Genomic DNA, 20,235 nt, shown 5'->3' on the forward strand with positions numbered 1-20,235 from the left:
CTTCTTCTTTGTACAACACTCTCACACTGGTGACACCCTCTTGTGTCCCAGTACTCATTTGAAATAGCTCACTTCTGGTCACTTTTCCTCTTGTTGTTGCTGCCGAGGCTCAGTTACAGTTTTAGAGGATGGCTCTTCAACAAAACACAGACAGTGTCTCAAGTTAAGTTCATTTCTATGTTGAGGCATGCCCCATGATGTTTGAAAATGTAGTTTACTGATTTTTCAGTGTCATTAGAGAAAGACGAGAGAAGTGGAGGGCAGAGGAACATTTAACTACTCCTCAGGAGCTCGGCCAGCCTACTTGAGTCCTGTGAGCCCCTCAGGACACACCGTAGAAATCAATTTGCTGTTTCCTCCTCAGGATCAGTGTTGAAAAAGTAATTAAGCTGTGTTCAGGAACTCCTCACTCCATTACATTGATTTCAAATCTATAAAAAAATGCCAATTGAGCCTGTTTCTTAGGAGAAGAAGACCCACAGTGACTCAGAGAGATCTCTCTGTCCTTGTGTTTCTGGCTCATTAGGTGCATTCTCTGGCCAAGTGTTAGACCATTTTTCATTTGGAATTACTTTTTAATTGTGAAGATTGAATATTCCCTGAACTTGCAGCACACATGCAAAGGGCTGGTTGAGATGGAGTAGAATAATATTAGAATACTTTGAGGCTATATTGCAATACACAATATAGATCTTAATATTTTGAAATATTCTCAAAAGCACTTTATAAATGCAAGCAATAGATGCTTTGTGGCTGTACTTGATAATATGACAACCTTTTGTTGGTCCTAACCTTCTCTGTCATCACTTTAAGGTACATGTAAAAATAGCCGATCTACCAGCTGTTGACTTCTGTGAGCAGCGATCAAATTTCTTACTCGTTCAGTTGTCTGAAAACAGAAAGCAGATGCTTAAAAAGAGATACAAGCCCAAATCACCATCATGGCGATTTGCACTGGACACATTTTTCCACATGGCCTCTGCATTAGACGAAACATGGATTAAACACAGGATTGAGATCACTAACGACCTGGGCAACTATTACAAGGTCCCCAGGTTGTACTAGTCTGGTGCGAGCAGGGATTGAAGGTGCACTATGCAACCTTTTCTTTGTCCTAAACAAGGATACAAGGAATAGCAGATTGCAAGAGCCAGTTTACATAGTGCCCCTTAAAGGATAAGTACCGTTTTTTACAACCTGGACCTTATTTCTGGCAAAACATATGGTCATTTACTCACCCAGATAACTTTGGTGTCATTCGGCGTCGTTCGGACGAAATTAGATCCAGTGTAGCGGCGATATATCCATATAATGGGAGAGACGGGGCAGCGACACACAGCCTCTATATAACGCATTATCTGCCACGAAACTAGTTAATTTCATCAATATTTTGTTATGAAATGCTAGCGCTATTCCCCTCTGAGTCCGGGCTCGTCCGTTATCAACATCCGGGGTCAAGCTAGCAGTAGCAGCTACAGGTAAACAAGCCGCGCTGTCGCGGGTGCGCGCGCAGCTCAGAGACGACATCTTTCAGGTCAGAGGTAGTAGATCAGCCTACAGACCCCGGATGTTGACAATAGACGAGCCCGGACTCAGAGGGGAATAGCGCTAGCATTTCATAACAAAATATTGATGAAATTAACTAGTTTCGTGGCAGATAATGCGTTATATAGAGGCTGTGTGTCGCTGCCCCGTCTCTCCCATTATATGGATATATCGCCGCTACACTGGATCTAATTTCGTCCGAACGACGCCGAATGACACCAAAGTTATCTGGGTGAGTAAATGATCATATGTTTTGCCAGAAATAAGGTCCAGGTTGTAAAAAACGGTACTTATCCTTTAAAAGGTAGGAATAAGACTTTTTGGTAATGGCTTTTGCAAAAGACTTCCAAAATGGCTTGTAAAGTATGGTTCATACACTTAGAGGATAAGGATAGATGTGAGTAGTATATATACATACTGTACCTGTACTGTAGGCACCTATCAGTCCAACACCTCGAGACTCAAATTAAATGGAAACATCTTCTCTCACTAATCATGTCCAGCATACTGATTCTATTGGGAGGAAAAAAACAATTTCCTCTTGGAGACTACACATTGGGAAGTAAAATGAAAAGATAGCAGATAGAGTGCTCGGTCTCCGTCCTACCTGCTGGTTAATTGCATTCACCTGGTGTCCCAGGTGTGAGTCAGCTCCTGATTAGATGATTAATGAAAACCAGTGGAGCTCGGGGTCCAAAAACCCTGAGAACCACTGAGACAGATAATTGAGCTACGCTTTAAAAATGTCAATCAGTCTCGTCATAAACAAAAAATTTACAGGCTCAAAACCCTGCTGCTGTCTAATGAACAATATGGTGCCGGCTCTGCAGAGAGAGCACAGCAGTGCAGTCCAGGGGGATGGAGCAGTTGTCCAACAACAGCTTTTGCGACCTAAATGCGCAGTCAGCAGCCCACAAGACTGCAGTGTCACTATCTTAAACATCTTGGTAACACTGCACTTTCAGTTAATTGTAATTAGCCACATGAAGGAACTCTTTGATCAAGTGCACAAGAGGATGCGACAAAAAGCAGAGCAGAGCTTGGAAAGATGAGTACGATGGTGCACGCAGCAAAGACCTTGAGTTCAGAACAGGTTTGTCTCATAGAGTTGAGACAGTTTGGCCTTGAAATGACACAATGTTCACTAAACTCTTCTGACAAAATTAGCAGTTTAAGCAATAAAACTATATTTATTCCGAATTTTTGATAATATTGTGTAATAAATCACTGTTTTAACAGCTGCAATTGTTAGAATTTCTTTACTGCTTTCGTAAAGCAATTTGTTTGGGCTTGGATTTACTGTTGTGAAAAATGTTAGTACATTGTGGCTGCACAGATATGAATTCTGGCCAGTTTTCACCAATCAATATATTTGACTTTTTCGTCTGACAACATTTGGTCCCACCGAGAGGCACAAAACTAATTGGTTTTATTTTATGTCACTGTGGAAGCCGACTTTCTCAGTAATGTCCAGTCTGGCTTTCTGTCACTGGCAGCAGAGTATAAAGAATAAAATGTCATAAATCTGTTTTTTTTTTCTTGCCTCAGCAGTCTAATAGTGCTAATTCCTGCTTACAGCTGCCACCTTCCTGCAACGTAATTAGATGCAAAGTAATTCAATGAAATCACTCTTTATGGAACACTGACAGACGGATACTGTGGACCGTTTCCACTGCAGACATTTTGACGCGTCATATAAGGAATAACACAGGTGCTGTGAAAAACATTAATGATGGCATCATTCCACTGGCTCTGTAACACCTCAGTTTAAGCTGTCATTAATTTTATTCTGTCCAGCTGTGCTTTTTGACGAGTCAAAATGTCCTCTGAGAAAAGAGTCTGTTTAGTCCTAGGTGCTGCAGAACACAAAAAAACTAATCGTCCTACTTATTGTTAGCATATCATAAGAACGTGTTTCAGTTAGAAGCACTCATAGGAATTAATCTGGCTGAAACATGCTCCTTTTATGCCCACAATAAAAAAGAAATAAGTTTCGGAGCAGCGTGTGCAGTTATTTTCCCGCAAAAACCCTCGCTTTAAGAATCCCATTTGTAACTCACGCACCTGTGCTCTATAAATCTCAAATCGGCTTAAACTCACTGCACCTGTCTCGTGATTTCCCCCTCTTTAATGCCAGCACAAATGAATAAACAATTAAACAAACAAGGTCTAGTCACGAATAGCCGTGGACGAAAGAGAGAGAGTGAAAAGGACAAGAAATGAATACATAATTGACAGAGGATTAAAAACAAACAAACACACACACGCTGGAAATTGATTGTAAATCTGTTTTATAAATGAGGCCCTTGTTCTGTGGTGGTTTATGTTAATCAAGGCTGTTACAATGCAACAAATAATTGACTCAAACTTTGTCGAGCTTTGAGTCAGACAGACAGCGACTGCTGTCACACAATATGCGTGTAAGTAGCTTACATTTAAAATCAAAAGTCAGTGCCAACACAGCACATTAAAGGAATATTTTATTTTATTTTACTCTTCAGTTAGCACGGCAATACACACATTTATTGCACCACATATAGATAGAAACTAATTTTCATTTATGGTCTGTGGGCACGGGCTGCCAGCAGTCTGCTGCAGTAGCAGATCAAACAGAAGTAAGAGACAGTTTCAGTGTATTAAACATTGTTATACGACAGGCACACAACTACAATCGCACACTACATGACTTCCTCAACCCTGATTATGAACCTCAGCACATAACTAATCATCCTGTCAAATCTAAAATAATTCTAAAATGATAATATACTTTGTAATATAATACATTCTGTGCAGTGTGAGGACACTGTGAAGTTAATTTTAGGATTATTCTCATCAACTTCCAGGTTGTGCAACTGCAATATTGTACCCACTGTAACATTTTGATTGGTTTATTTTCTCAAGAAATCATCCCCTGATGTACCACAAGGCATCTGTAAACTAATAGTAGATTGCACATGTCACACTACACTTACTCGCTGAATAATAAATTCACTTTTAGCAGTCAGACTCTGAAATACATTAGCGGGTGGAGAGCTGACAGGGAAGCATATTTACTCAAAACAGAATAAATCCCGACTTCCCAGTCAAACTGTATCTCTAAATTATTTTTTTATTTGTTTAGTTTGTTTATTTGCCTGATAGGATACAAAAATAAGCTGAAATTTCAGACTTGGTTAAAGCTTTTTGAAGGCATCATTCACTGGAGGCGACTGGTGCGTTTTGTGCACCACTCTCTGTAAAATGTACATTAGGTTTGTTGTCGTCTCGCAGCCTGTCAAGATAAAGACATTCAGCCTTGAAGCCTTCCTCCGGTGACCTTACCATCACTTTCTATCTGTAATCTCTGAAAAAGTGATGAATCCTTGAAAACGAGGTTGATCTCGGCTAACGGGAGAAGAGGAGGTACATCTGTACCTGTCCCGGTTTGACATGTAAACAAATGATACACTCACAGCTGCTAATGGACGTCTCGAAATTGTACGCAGTGATCGCTACTTACTCAGCAAAAAATATGATTAAGATAATCAGCATAGTCATTTTCATTATCTCTTAACTAGAATTTATCCTCTGCTGTTTAATGAGACAGCTTGATTAGCATCTCATAACCTTGGGGCATGAAATAGATTTTCAATGGCTGATACTGTCTGGTAGTCCAGAGTTGGGAGTATTTGGTGTGTGTGTGTGTGTGTGTGTGTGTGTGTCTGTGTGTGTGTGTGTGTGTGTGTGTGTGTGTGTGTGTGTGTGTGTGTGTGTGTGTGTGTGTGTGAATGAAAAAAAAGATTTTGCCCTTTTAATTTGAATAAATTGGACATATTTCTACTCTTGTCACATTTGAACAAGCTAGTTACCTCCGCGGGGTATTTGCTTTAACCAATCATCCTGCAGGTACACACACACACACAGCCCACAACACATTAAATCGTATTGTGTCCTTGTGGGTGCCACAATTTTGAGCTTATCAGTCTTGGGTTATTGTGACCTTTAAATAGTGCAGCAGCCGCGCTCTACCCATAGAGAAATCCCATTTTTGTCTGCCCAGAGATGTCAGTGTCCCAAAGAAAGGCCTATCATGTGGAAAGGTGTTTTGCTTAGATAAGTGCTGAATACAGTGGAGGGAGCAGAGAGTGTGAATTAAAATTAAGCACTTGTTTGATAGCATCACGGTTCTTCCTTGGATCCAGTTGAGTCAGTGTTTGTGTGATGACTTTGTCTGGCACAATGCTGCTGAGATATAATACAGATAAAACACTCCCTGGTGTATATAATCATCCTACATATGCTGTGTCCAAGCTCCATACGAATTACAAGACTAACAGGATTTTCAGTGTGCATGTGTAGCTCTGAAAGTGTGACAAACTCAAGTGGAATGTCAGCATGCAGCATAGATTCACTTGATTTTCAAGTGTGCTGTTGATTGACACTATTGTCTCACGATGCAGGGTATAATAGAAATGAAGGAGCTGCTCTCAGCTGGAGAAAATTAAAGTTAATTGCAACTAATGGTGAGGCAGCCTCAGGAAGGTCTGGGGAAAACAAAAATAAAGTAATGTGTGTTTTGAATTGCATTGTACCCCTCATTAAAGCTGCTCTAATTAATAACAAAGGATCTAATTACTGTGTGTAATGTTGAAGTCCGTCATAGAAAACATGTCACCCAACTCTGCGGTTCGCCTCAGATAAATAGAGTGTTTTAGCATCTTTCAGCCCACTGTTTTGGTTTTGCGCCCCACATCATTGCTTTTTTGGTTCATACTCATAGCTGTCATCAACATCATTACAAGCAGAGCTGGGTAGAAACAAAAAAACTCAGATAAACAGCAGGCAACATTAGTGATTAGCTGGTCAACATAGCGAGGCAATTAGTAGCTGAGAAGTCTCCAGAGTTGGTAGAGACTAAACTATAAAAGAAAGGGGTAAATATTTGACTTACATTCATCAGATAGACACAAACACGACTCCAAATTTGTGCTAATTTGTCTGCTAAGTTGGCTTTAACAATCTTATTAGCTGAAAATATGTCAGTGGCCCAGAAAACACAAAAACAAAACAACAAATGTTGCTGCTTTAATTTTCTGAATGTGAGATAGCAGTTCTTTTTAAAGGTACAATATCAAAGATTTGGCCACCTGTTGAATTGATACTCAATACAAAAAGGAGGCAGCATATCATTAGTGTAAAGGATAATCGCTGCTAACCGGGGGAGCGTTGGTGCTTACGCCACTGGCCCGGTAGCTTTGGACTGGGACGAGCAGTAGCTTGCTGGTTAGCATGCTATCTTCCGGCGATATCTCCTTAACATAAAGTCAAAGTTCTTATTTCTTCACATTCTGATGATCATTTCAGTCCACTTTTGAATGTTACAATCTCACATATTGCTCCTTTAAAGTTTCAGTTTGATGTCTGTCAGCACATGCCTGGTGTCACTTGAAGAATACATTTGTCTCTGATTCATTAATTTCCCAACAGTATAGCAATTATATTACATACTGCAATGTGTACGTTATTGCATTATATAAAGAGTGAAAATGAGACACAGTAACATCTTTTGTAATGTTCTGCCTCTCCACTGAACTCCGCTGAAGAAGTGGAGGAGATTCGATGCAGAAAAGTCATTTGTCATTTAGAGGCTGAAGCTTGTTATGGAGCTCAGGTTGTACAAATTGATTTGTCTTTGCTCTAACAGAAAAACTAGGTGGCTGCTGCTGCTGCTGCTGGAGCAAAACACAACCGATCTGGAACACTTTCATAGTCCTAAATATATCATATTAGTTGTTATTTTGGCATTGCTAGCTTCTCATCTGCTTTGTTTTTGGCCAAAGTTGTTTGTCACCTGATCCAATTGACTGTAATGATGATGTGTGTTTTGTTTTCTGTCTCTGTGTGGAGGCCATCAGGGCGGCTGTTCAGGGTTTGTTAATGGGAATTGGGAATTTTTATTGGGACATTCTGCTCCAGTTTGTTGTGATGAAGCATCAGTAAGATCTGGGTTATTTTTTAACTCAGTGCAAATGAACTTTATGCTGGGTGTTTTTTTTTTTTATTTCTACTGGTTTTATGGTTTCACTCATCTTTCTGTGAAACGCTTTGCGATTTAGACTCTTTGAATTCTCATGGGGCAGTGTATGATCCTACAAAGACTGCCTGCATAAGTCCGAAGTTGTTTAATAATGTTTGGACAGCGAAACGTCCTCCCTTAAGGCAACGGTTGTAAAGTCATACCTTAATATCAGATTATCAGTATTAACACCGACTTCAAACGCTCCATTTGATAATTTGATTCCTTTCTAAAAGACTCTCCAAGTGAACAGTAGCAAATCTCCTCTGCTCGTCATGCGAGCACCAAACAACCACTCGTCTGCTTTCTTTAATGTCTGTGGAGGTGATAGGACTCACTCCTCTGACAAGCTCACAGCCCAGTCATCCCTAGCTGTCATTAAAGCATAAACCTCTACCTGAGGCTTTAATCCTTCTATCACACAGGACCTGGACCTTCCCCAATAGCACAGCTCGCTAACCTGGCAGTAAGTGCCTCAGGACATCTGCAAATCTTGACTGGCCCCGGTGCACTGCATTAAAGGGAGGCCACTGTGCACATTTTCCAGCTTAAAAGCTGAAATGTTCTTTTTTTTTTCTTTTTGTTATTGGATCTGCAGCGCTACGGCACCTTGAAGTCAAAAGACGTCAATGTTTGTATTCTTTCCATGGAACTGACCTAATACTGAAACACGGCAACATGTTTGTTTGGGAGATAAAATCATGCCGAGGTTTTCTTTGATTTTCATTTGTGTGTTCTTCTTTTGATCTTTTATTTATTTATCTTTGACTGATTGTATTGCTTTTAATTTAGCAGCATTACCAACCAGGTTCATGAAAGAACACAATATTCTCAAAGTATTTTGAGTTTATGGAAAATGAAATTCAGCTGGGATGATACTGTGTGTTCATAGAGATCTCAGGCCTCGTAGGGCACATTAGTGAAGAGGTATGAAATAAAGATAAAATATTACAGCCTGCAGCCAAAACAGTTTCTTTCATCGAATAAATACAATCCTCTTCTCGACAACAGTGGGTTTTGGTCATGGTTTTTGTTTTTAGTTTTGTGATTTCCCGTTTTATGTTGAAAGTTCATCCCCATTTGTCAAGTTTTACTTTCCATGTCCTGTCTTTGTCTGTTTCCCCGCCATTTTTCTGCATACACCTGTGATCTGTTAGTTAATGAAAGGAGCGTTTGTATTTATATGAAGATGAACAGCATCATCTTTATAAAGGTTACAATAAAGTTTGGCTGTTTTACATGTTGTGGATCATTCCCGGCTCAGGTCCTCTGTTGTAGAGAAAACATTTTCATGCCCAGGTTTACATGCCTTTGTTGCAGCTACAAAGTGCCCCATGTCAAAAATGTAAGGGTTTCATTTGTTCCAAAACCTTTAAATAATTTACCTTAAAGTCTCAGTCACTGCGGTCTGACACCACATGAAGATAAACGTAGATCACAGCCATCTTTAATATTAAAGTTTGGGGAATAACAGACTGACTTATGAAACTCATTTTAAGAACGTTGGCCTAGTTGTACTGAAGTTGACACTGAACTGATCACATTTCTGAACGCAGACACCAGCATTACTAAATGTAGGAGTATATGGAGATATAATGACAAGGACCATGCGACAGGTGGACTGTTTGAAGTGCTCAGAGTAGCTCATATCTACAGTGATTCTGAGAGGTCAGGGTACTGTGACTAAAGGGCCGAGACACACCAAACACACATCAAAGAACTGGTGGCGACAAAGGCTGAAAAAGCTGCTGACAACAGCCAAATAATGCCAATGGTGCAGGACATACAACAACAAATAGGCCCAAAGCGGTCAGCGATGGCCAATGTAGTGTCAAGGCCATGTTGCGGTGTGTCCCACGTTGTTGTCACTAGTTCTTCGATGTCAACTTTGGGGTGTCCGGGCCCTAAAAGACTTCTACACCGATTTAGCTACACTCCTGTATCATTGTTGGACTTGTAAAGGATGTTTTTAATGCAACAAAACCAGAGATTTTTACTGCATGCATTTGGTGCCACACTTACCCATAATGTAACTTGACTTTCACTGTACAGCCCACTGAGCCAATGTGATTGTGATTTTGGGCTATATAAATTAAAGTGATTTGAATTCCAATAGTAATTTGAGTGAGTTTAAACAACACTTTATATAATGAGCATACATTACAGTATGTTACGCTACTAGCAGCTAATGTAGCCTCGTGCAGAGATGAGGAGCTGGCTACAGACATATGGTAAGCTCACTATTTTGTTACTCCACACCCCCAGATTTGTTACATTTTTACATTTAAACCCCAAGCACCATCGACTCGAGTGACACTTGACGATACTTATCAGCAGTTTTGGGGGTTACAGTAATGTATTTCTTTTAGCAGTAACAGATTAATATAATGCAGTTAAGTCATGTAACCCGTTACAATCCGCGTAACCGACTGAAGTGAAGCGTTTGTTGTTTTTTTAAGAATCCATTCACACCGCACTAAACCATATTCATATATGTATTTAATATAACCGAGCCTATAAGTTCTTTCTTAAGTCTCTGAAATGAGCTGTATTTCGTAGGCTTGTCATGTCATTATTGACTACATTATAGAAGGTATAGGTCTATTGCGTTTCATATGACTAAGCCTACAAATAAAAATATTTATTCCTATCTCATAATATATTGGACTTTGACCCTTTGTCTACCTGCTCATCACTGTGTACAGGGCCATTTGTTTATTTAAAAAGATCTTGGCTATTTAATTGTTCTATATAGATTATTTGGGCATTTTGTTGAAAGTAACTAAAAAGTAGTGTAATAAGTAATATATAACTCTACACAGACAGTGATATTGTAACGTAATATATTACTTTAAAATGAAGGTTACTAGTATTGCATTTTGAAAGTAACTTGCCCAACACTGCTTATCAGACTTCACTGCTCTTGCTGCCCTTTGTTGGCCCATTCGCAGAAAGTATGTAAGCTGAATGTTGTACAAGCCCACAGTTTATTCATTCCACAAGGGCCCTCGAGCAGACTATAGAGAGTCTGCTTTGGGTTGAGAATGGGCTGAACTTTAATTACCCACAATTCATTGCTATGCAGTTCAATTTCCAGTTTTCTGGCTAAAAAAGAAAAGCAAGAGGAACTTATTATGAATGTGTAAAACAATTACTTTATTAAAACGTTTCATGTACTGTAGGTCTGAAATAATATTCAACCACATCACGATACAGACATATGCAGAGGTACAGGCTGTAGAGGTCAAAGTGCACAGTTTTATTATTGTAGTCTTCAGGACTGACAGTCAGTGGCCAATATATATAGCTATGCAGTCTCACACCATGGCAGACTTGACATGATGACACATCACTGAAGTTCACAGGGCGTGTAGTTCTACTCTCTAAGACCTTTTAAAAGACTTGGATGTGTAAAAAAAATGTAAAAAACATTTGTTTGAAAGCTGCAGCTTAATGCATCGATGCAAATACAGAGAACACAAACCAAATACAGGAATTCTGTGCACACAACAAAAAGGAACAAAAGTCATTTCCAGAAGAACATTTGATCAATATTGTCTTGTGTTTTTCTGTATTTGCAGGGTGATGTTTTTTTTTTTACTGGACTGTGTTTTCTCATTTGTTTGTGTATTTCGTCATGGTCAAATTGGTAAATGTGTTTCTCAAACTGATGGTATTTTGTTTACTTGTAGGCCGATGTGTTTTTGTAAGTTGCAGTGCAGTGGGCTCTCGACTATGAGGAGGATTTTTAAAGCTCATCATAATCTAAGAAGCAGGCTTCAGTCATGGAGGTTGTTAGGAAAAGTGCTTTGCTCAGCTGCATTAGCAGGTTTGCAGATTCACATTAACGTCACACAATTCATCCTTCACCTCCTGCTTTAAGCCTTGTAGACCTAGAATATTATAGAAATGGCTTTTTCGGAATGAATATGGAGATTGATTTATTAGAATTCATCCTGCATGAAAGCTCTCAATTAAATGTTTGTCCTTCGTGTAGAAGTTACACTTCATGAAATACAAATAAGTCGATGAGGGCACCCATTGTATCACTGAATATTTGTCGAAAATGTTGTTGCGCGTCGTAATCGTTGCATTCACAACACCCTTCCATCTGATATCTGCATAGTTATCAGTGTTGAGACCGCAGGGGGCACATTGCATCATTTCAAACCTCATTTAACACCGAACCGTGCCCCTTTCTAAAGCCCAAATTGCTCGCCATGGAGCGGCAGAGTAGCTCGAGACATTCATTAGCTTAATGAAAACAGGCCACTCTTCTTCTACCGCCCAGCGAGCGCGTTCTCGACGTAGCCGCAACGACCATCTGCTCTCAAGCTCCCTGCCAGCTATAGGATAGTCCTGTCAAAAGCAACCCCTGTGAAGAAAGGCATCGACAAAGGTGCCTTAATCATTCAGATCAGGGGACGGCCAAGGACAGTGGGGATGCTTTTTTTTTTTTAAAGTTGGTTTCATCTATGGCGTCCCCTGGCGCCTCCCTAACCTGAGACGTTAGGGCGTTCACTCATGATGTTAATGATGTCGGTGAAATAAGCTGAGTGTGCAGTTGTCAGAGTTGAGCTGCAGCAGCCACACAGCTGGCAGTGAAGTTATTAGCCGCTCTGCCACAGTGGGAGAGGCTGCTTTCTGAAAAGGTTAATATCATTTTAGGGTTGGCCAGAGTGTGTTGTGGTGGGCGGCTGACCACCTGTTCAGCTCTGGAGGGGGCCTCTTATCATCTCATCCAACAGCAAACACCTGAAGGTCAAACAGTTTATTACAATTTTTAAAAAAAGGAAAAAATAGTCAGTGAGTTGGTGTAAGTTTGTTTCGAGCAGTAAATGACACTTTCTAATTGCTCTTCTGCTCATATTTTCATCACAAACTGCCAATTTGACTGCAGTCGCGTTACGAGATCCACCCCTCAGATTAATCACCACTAATCTCAGCAGTGTTGTGCTCGCAACAACCCAGAGCTACTCTTCTCAATATGAACACTAGCTGGTGCACAGCGAGAGGGAAATGATAGTCACAGCCCCGAGGCTTGAATCAGATAGTTTGTCATCGGGATAGTATTACTTAATTTCCCACTGGGAAGAAACTCATTATTTCTGACTTTATCTCAGCACTGACCTCTGGAATAGTCTCAGGAACGTTATTGGTTTGAGCCCATGTTCACTTTTTTCATCTGTATGACATGGATGACCCGAAACGGCAATAAGATACATGAGCAGCGAGGGCACAGTTCAAGCGAATGGATGGATGCATGAGTTATGCTGGATGAGAGTCACCTTTAATGTGCTACGTACAGAGCACAATTATATCGATTTATCACAGGCTACATTACAGCTTTTTCCCACATGATGAATGGTGAATGGAATGTGAGATTATATTGATAATAGATGACTAATGGGCAGCAAGCACCTTTCATGGTTAACCTTTTCTCCAAATGGATCAAATTCCTCTTTAACATCCAACCCGTGAAGGGAGAGGCGGCCTCAGAAACATTTGTCCAGATATAAGCCATCTTCTATCATTATTTGTCCTCCTCTTACACATGCTGAAAGCACTGATAGGGTGTCTGATTGCTTTTTTTCTCCTGTGTCACAGTTTAATTTTGTCGGGAAGCTGCTGGGACCACGGGGAAATTCCATGAAACGATTACAAGAGGAAACGGGTGTGAAGATGTCCATCCTCGGCAAAGGCTCCATGAGAGATAAAGACAAGGTAAGAAGAAGGATATATCGACTTGTGTTGAAACATGGTTGTTCGGTCGGTCAGAGATATCGATCGAATGGAAATATTGACAAAAACAAAGCATTTTAAATTCCGAGAATATTCGAGCCAACAACATCTGAGCTGTAACTGAGATGAATCACATCCAGAGTAGAATTAATGGTTCTCAGTTGACAAACATATGTAGGAGAGAACGGGAATGTTTTTCTGCGTGCTGTTGTTTAATAGCATATTCTGTAATAGTCAATTATGAATGCAAAGTAATGAATCTCTTCGCCAAAGTCATTTATCCTGCTGACTTGCGGCTCCCTGGGGCCAAACTTACCCTAGCGTGTTCACAGGCAGCCTGCTGGATCTGGTGTTCATGCTCGTAACAGGTCTCAGCGAGCTGCTATACAGTTACATCGCTATTCTTACTGTAGCATTCGATTCAGACATCGAGACATGACAGAAGACCTGCAGTGTTGCCGCCACTATGGTGAAACCGGAGCTGCTTTTCAGGACGCCAAGAACATGTGGAGGGAAAAGTAATGCACAGGCTGTTACAACTACTCTTAAGTGGCTGCAATCAATATTTGTATCATAGAAATGTATCAGATCAGAATGTGAAAGGTGTTGCAGGCAGCTCCCTTCAGATTAAGTATGAGCTCATTGTTTAGCTGTCGGGCCAACAACTTTACAGTTTTGGTTCACTCTCACATCTCACGGTGTGTTTTTTATCTGCAGCAGGAAGCTGTTTTCAGCAAAAAAGCTCTGAAAATGCACTGCAGACGATGTTACCATTATACCCCCTCGCCATTTAATGTAAAACGTACATTCCATCAGTGAACTGGCAGCCGAGGAAGTAACAGAGCTGAGTCGACATCGGCGTAAAATAAGGGAGAAGGCGGGACAGGACAAGTGTCATGTGTGCGACCCATCATCTGGGAATTTTAAAAGTAATTATCAGCTAGCTGAAGAATAAACAGAAGAGATAAAGAAGTTAGCAGATTAGCAGCATGATGTAGACGATGTCAGCCCTGATGTCAAGTCTCTTTTGCTTCTGCAGAAATCCCACACTACGGCAGCATTATTGTTTGGTCCGATTTAAAAGGCAGTGTAATGATATGGGTCCTCTTAACTACACTGCTGCAGGATCTCTGTTTAAAAAGGGCTGAATTCAGAGATAAGCTGGTGAACATAGTGGAGCATTTACCAGCAATTAGCAGAAATATCCTTCAGGCGTTGGTAGAGACCAAGGCCGTTACAATCGTACAATGGTATTTCTTAAAACAAAACTTTTGGCCTTCCATACACACGTCAATGCTGTTTTACTGAAAATGGAGCTTTGGAAAACTCCTGCCAGGGTTAAGATATTCAGAAATGCAGTTTTCAGTGTTTATGTGTAGACAAACCAGGGTTGTTCGGCTTGTTTCCTTTCTTTGGCAGGCTTCTGATTGGCCAACGTGGCCTTAGAGGTTGAGGTTATATCACCACCTGTTGCTTTGGTGTGCACTTGACAGCCTGCGTTTGCGTTTTCATACCGCTGGTGTGGACAGGAACTTTTTTGAGATTGAAGGAGAAAAAAAACACCAGTGTACGTGTGGACAAGGTCCAAAAAACAGAGCTAATAAGGTGTGAATATTGGATTTACATTCGTCAGGTGGACACAATCACAGCTCCAGTGTGATTTATAATGTTGCTGTTGATATGCCAGTGCTGTGTTTACAGCTTTTTTCAGCTGCCTTCAAGTGGCCCGAAAATCAGTTTTTGTAAGACATCATTGTGATTAGAATAAATATTTAATGGAGGTTTAGTCAAGAACACCTCAAGATCACTTAGCAGCTATTCTGCAGCTTCCAACAACATCACACTTAATCAGCAGAAAACTCTGTGATCAGAATTAGAGACAGTCGCTAACAATGGACAAGTGTCTCAATTCTCAAGTGTCAGCACTACAGAGGTAGAGCCGCATCTGTGTTTTAATTTTTCTGGCCATTGACACAGTGTGAAGCTAAATATAGCAACATTTTAAAGAGTAAGAAATGAAAGTTAAATTCATGAACAAATTCAAGAGAAATATCAGATTAAAAGTCAGGAAGCAGGAGATGGATTGACGCCCGGTTGTTGTTGAGGAGCTTCAGATCGTGTCGCACATTTTTTTTTCTCAGCAGATGGACATTTTATGGAAATGTCGACCAAATTTGTATTTTTCTCTCAGCACTCAGGCGCAGAGGTTCAAAGTTAATTCTTTGCCTTTGGTAGTTGTTTAATTTATACATTAAAAGTGCAGTTTCAACCCACTGATCTTTTGGCTTTTGGATAGGTCAACTTAATGAAGGCCATTTTTCAATAACTGGGTGGCTTTGTAATTAGAAATTAATACCTTTTTTCGCATGGATTTCTTTTCAAGCCTAATTGTGAGGCTGAAAGCCTTCACTCCGACGAAGTCTGAACGCTCTGCCAGAGCCTTTCTTGGCCGGTGTGAGAGTTCATTTAAAAGTTTGGCCTCCTGCCACTAAGTCCATTCAGTTTACCCATGTGCTGCATTAACTTGTCCTCAGTGTGTAAAATGAAGCAAAGAGGTGCTAAAACGTTAACGACAAAAACTAAATGCAAAATAAAGGTTTATTTACATGAATGCAGCATGCAAGATGTCTTTTTATCATTTGATAAATGAATCACTGAACGCCTCTGACACGGTGGATTCACCTGCAGTCTGGAGGATGTGTGGATAATAATAGACTCCTGATACTCGTCTCTTACGAAGGGCTGCTGAAACGATCACATTTAGTGTTCGGCGTTTTCTGTTAGCAATATTGATTGTGTGCACAGTCTGAAGGACTCCGTGATGAGACTGACACCTAAAGGTCGTGACTGAAAGGCTGGCTGCCGTTTGAGGCGGCTGGTCACAGGCCAGCGTGGTGCAAACATGACAAGCATGAGCACATTTCTGCCGTCTCATCCAGCTCCTCAGTGGGGTGCATCAGTCCAGCAGCATGGCAACATCTCAGGTTTGGAAATTTAGCATCAGAGCAGGCCACCCAGACCTAATACACCATATGGTCAGTATTACACCCTGTGCACAGATATTAGCCCGGTTAACACGGTGCTGAGTCATAACGCTGAAGCAGGGAGTCCTCGTTTCACCTCTCTGACTCAAGACTGTTAACACAAACACTGCAAGGTTAGAGAGAATTTCATGTCTGAGCCCCTAAACATATAATATCGACCGATCAAACACACACATACCACAGTCATGGTAACTGATGTATATCTGCGTGTGCAGCAGTCTCTCCAGCATTCAAGTGAAACAGCTCAGAGACACGATCATCTGCCCACGTGCACGTTCTGATCTGATTCAGACTGACCTAGGCTCCCTGACAGTGAATGTGAAAGCATTGCTGAAAATTGGAGCGATTTTTAATTAAAGCTGATTCCTCCCAGAGGGTAGAGAACGGCCCTGTGATGCAAGGACAAAAGTTTGAATCCGCAGATTGTCTGGCCGAATGAAGTGTTCGAGTGGCTCTCTCGCTCCTCATAACAGCCACCATCATTGTGTCCTTGAGCAAAGCACTCGACTTCCCTATTGTTGCAGTGCAGGATGATAATACAGGTAAAAAAAAAAAAAGGAAAATGATAAAAAAAAGTCTTTGGCATGGCTGAATAATCCCTGCATTGTTCAGTATGCAGCAGCTGCATTCCTAACAGGTACAAAAAAACATCTCCACTCCAGGTCTGACATCACTTCTTATTATTTGTTCAGTGCAGAATTGATTTTACAATTTAACTAATTCTTTTGAAACACAGTTAGGACTGGCCCGGAGGTGTATTACAGATCTTTTAAGCCTTTAAAGCCGGTGTGAAGCCTCAGGCAGGGCTCCTCGGGGGCCTGGGTTAAGACTTAGAGGTGATTGGGTTTTTCTCATCATCAGACTTTCAAACAGTTTGCATTAAGAGCTCGGACTGACATCTTTTGTTTACTCGAGTGCCTTCTCGTAGACTTACTTTAACTCAATGCCCCCTGTCCTAACTCAATATAAACTCTCTTGCTCGAAGGATTGTTGTGAAATTGCTTGCATTTGCGTGGCTCTTGAAATGAGTAGCTACAGTTTCCAGCAGTGTCAGAAACACATTGTTAGCTGGTGTTAATAATGAGCCATCTTTATTATATAATGTTTTTAAAATCGCAGTACCTATTTTTATATTGACAATGTCTAAGGGGAACAATAACCGGACACTGCGCCCCCCCTCAGCCCTTCAAAGCATTTTATGTTTTAACTCGCTCTTTTGGTTTTATGGCCCTCGACTTTGTTATTTCCATTCCTTCTCACTGCTCCCATAAACTCACTGAATGCTCCATACTCAGCACTAAAATTCAGACAAACAAAGTTAAGAACAAGCTGGTGAACATAGTGGAGAATTAAGCGGCTTATGAGCTGCCAGATATCCCCAAAACGGAGCTGTGATGAGAGTGAATGTTTGTCAGACGGACAGAAACATGACTGCAAATAACCGTTCATCTCTTTAATTGATAGTCAGCTGCCTTAACAATCGTTTATCAGTTAATCATTATTGTGATATCAGATATGTTGAACGTTCTTCATTCAGAAAACAGTTTTGACCAATGACTTTATTTATGTTCGATGCAAAATCAGAGTTGGCTACATTCAAAGAACAGACACCAAATTACATGAATGATAAGTGACACAAAATAATGACTTTGTTTTAATTGCAGAGCTCTCGTCTGCCACTATTCAACACCTGGCCCAAAAAAGTCCAACCCATATTCCTTTTATTTTAATTAAATATATTTTCTCATATCAGTATTTTGTTTGGTATGATTGAAAAGCAATCAAATAAAATAATCGGTTAAATTCTTAACAGTGATTGTTTTTTTGTTTTTTTTTGCACACACATCAGATTAGATCAGATCAGATAATAAAAATTAACCAATGTGTCAGGAGAGGCCAAGAAACCATCTGCCTAATACAACAGAGCCCAGCTCCATTACAGGGAAGAAAGTATATAAAAAAAGCAATAAAAAGTAGTATGACACAATTTGGGAAAATACAACAAATAACAAATAATGAAACAAGAAACACACAAAATAAACAGGAAAACTAATCAATCAGTAAACAATTATCTAATAAAAACATAGAAATACATAAAATAATAATGCAAATTATATATATACACAACGGTGATTAATCGGTGAATGATTGATGATAGGCAACTGTTTGCTAACAAGTCCACCATGCCAACCTCACAAGATGATAATATATGTGTGTCAGTGTTGTGTTTACAGCTTGTTCCTCTGCCTCCAAATGGCCAAACAATCAATTAATGCTGCTTTAACAACTGCATGCACTTGTCTTGCACCATTTATGCTGACTGTGGTGGAATCTGTAATGAGAGAACGAGAGAACCTGGAGACCTTGGCAAACTTTTTGTCAGAGAGCAATCTTGAATGTGAATCATCGTTAGGACAGAAATGGCAGTGCACCTGCTGCTCGTCTCTGCCACGGTGACACCTGCAGCGTTTCCCTTTCTGTTTTATTTATCGAACTTGTCATGGCCCCACCTGTCCACCAGGCATCCTCGGTGTGTTTCTCATCAGCGAATCAGTCCACTGCCTCCCCAGCTGCACCTTGTTGCTTCATTAGTCTGTTTCGTACGTAAGGTTGACAGTTTTGACTTGTGACTTCTGCCTGTGCATTATTTCTGTCATTCCGCTGCTTGATTTTACTTCCCAAGGAACCTAAAATCCATTTTCACCAGCGCTCACTAAATCATTTATTGACCATCAGCATGATCTGAGCTGAATGCCATGTCTGGGTCACAACATGTCTATCCATTTAAACATTTCCTGGAGCTGTTCTGGAGCGGAGCCAGCAGACATTCTTCTCTACAAATCAAAAAATGCAATTGCTATTGGAAAAAACATTCACTAACAGCCTCCCTGCTGCCAGAATCTATGACCGGGCTGTTCTATCTAGTCTGTTATGGTTGTCGTTTTCTGCTGTCGTTGTCAGACGTGAAGTAATTATTCTCGCGGTGTCGTTCCTTTACGCGAGCGAGGAAAAGGCCACATATCATTCGGAAATGTTTTTCTATGTGGTACAAGCGTCTTCCTGTCGATGCAGTGATTGCTCAAGTGGCTTCTTGTTTGAAACTAAATCATTAATGTTACTGTAGGTGATAGCCTGCCCTGACTGTTGCTTCTGATGAACGGAGGGGAAAAGGTGGAGCTGCGTGTCACGATCACATCAAAACCTCTTCATTCTCTGATTGAGTGCAGAGGTGCTTCATATGGCTGGATGTCGGTTTTTAACCAAGCTAGTATCGTGGCTCACAGGATGTCTGTTGGTGCTGACCGTTGACTGTAAACATGAACGACCTGACAGCTCCCCGAAATTGAAGCCAAAACATCTCAACTGCTCCATGTTGGCAAATGGGACAAACTGAACACTCAAAGAACATGTCAAATAAATTATTCCCAAAGATGGTTTTTGTGTCGTTTTAAGTAGTTGAAGTTTGGTTTAAAAAGGGAATTTGTGATGTCATGATTGACTGCTGAACCCTGAAACCTCACGAATGAGCGGGAATGTGTGCGGGAAATCGAGATGCAGCTTCAATTCACGATCACTTCTGCACAGATTCTGGTTCCAAAGGACGTTAACCGGCGCTCCGGTCTGGGATATTTTGGCTTCATTTTTGGACGATGGGAGGAAGTGGAGCCGCAACATCCATATTTACATACGTCAGTGGTCCAGACAGAAACAGAAATATGTTGTGCCGACAGTGCCTGGAGTGTGAACCATACTGACTTTGGTGCTGATCTACAGTAAATGTTCCTTTAGCATCATCACCAGGTCAATGTTTTGATTTGTCCTGTAATGTGGTTTATGACCAAACACCTG

At 40.7% G+C, this 20,235-nt stretch overlaps 1 protein-coding gene across 6 annotated transcripts in view; it reads left to right on the forward strand.

The window, feature by feature from the left end:
- khdrbs2 (KH domain containing, RNA binding, signal transduction associated 2) overlaps positions 1–20,235 on the forward strand; it is a 79,269-nt gene that overhangs the window by 21,626 nt on the left and 37,408 nt on the right. For all 6 annotated transcript variants that reach the window (XR_014624284.1, XR_014624285.1, XR_014624286.1 and 3 more), the window contains exon 3: positions 13,208–13,324. Coding sequence is in view for 3 of the 6 variants with exons in the window: in XM_084375802.1 (XP_084231928.1) it covers positions 13,208–13,324 (117 nt within the window). In the remaining 3 variants the exon portion in view is untranslated. The remainder of the gene's footprint in view (positions 1–13,207; positions 13,325–20,235) is intronic.

The sequence above is a fragment of the Pagrus pagrus genome, assembly GCF_965226575.1.
Source record: "Pagrus pagrus genome assembly, chromosome: 15".
NCBI classification, from domain to species: Eukaryota; Metazoa; Chordata; class Actinopteri; order Spariformes; family Sparidae; genus Pagrus; species Pagrus pagrus.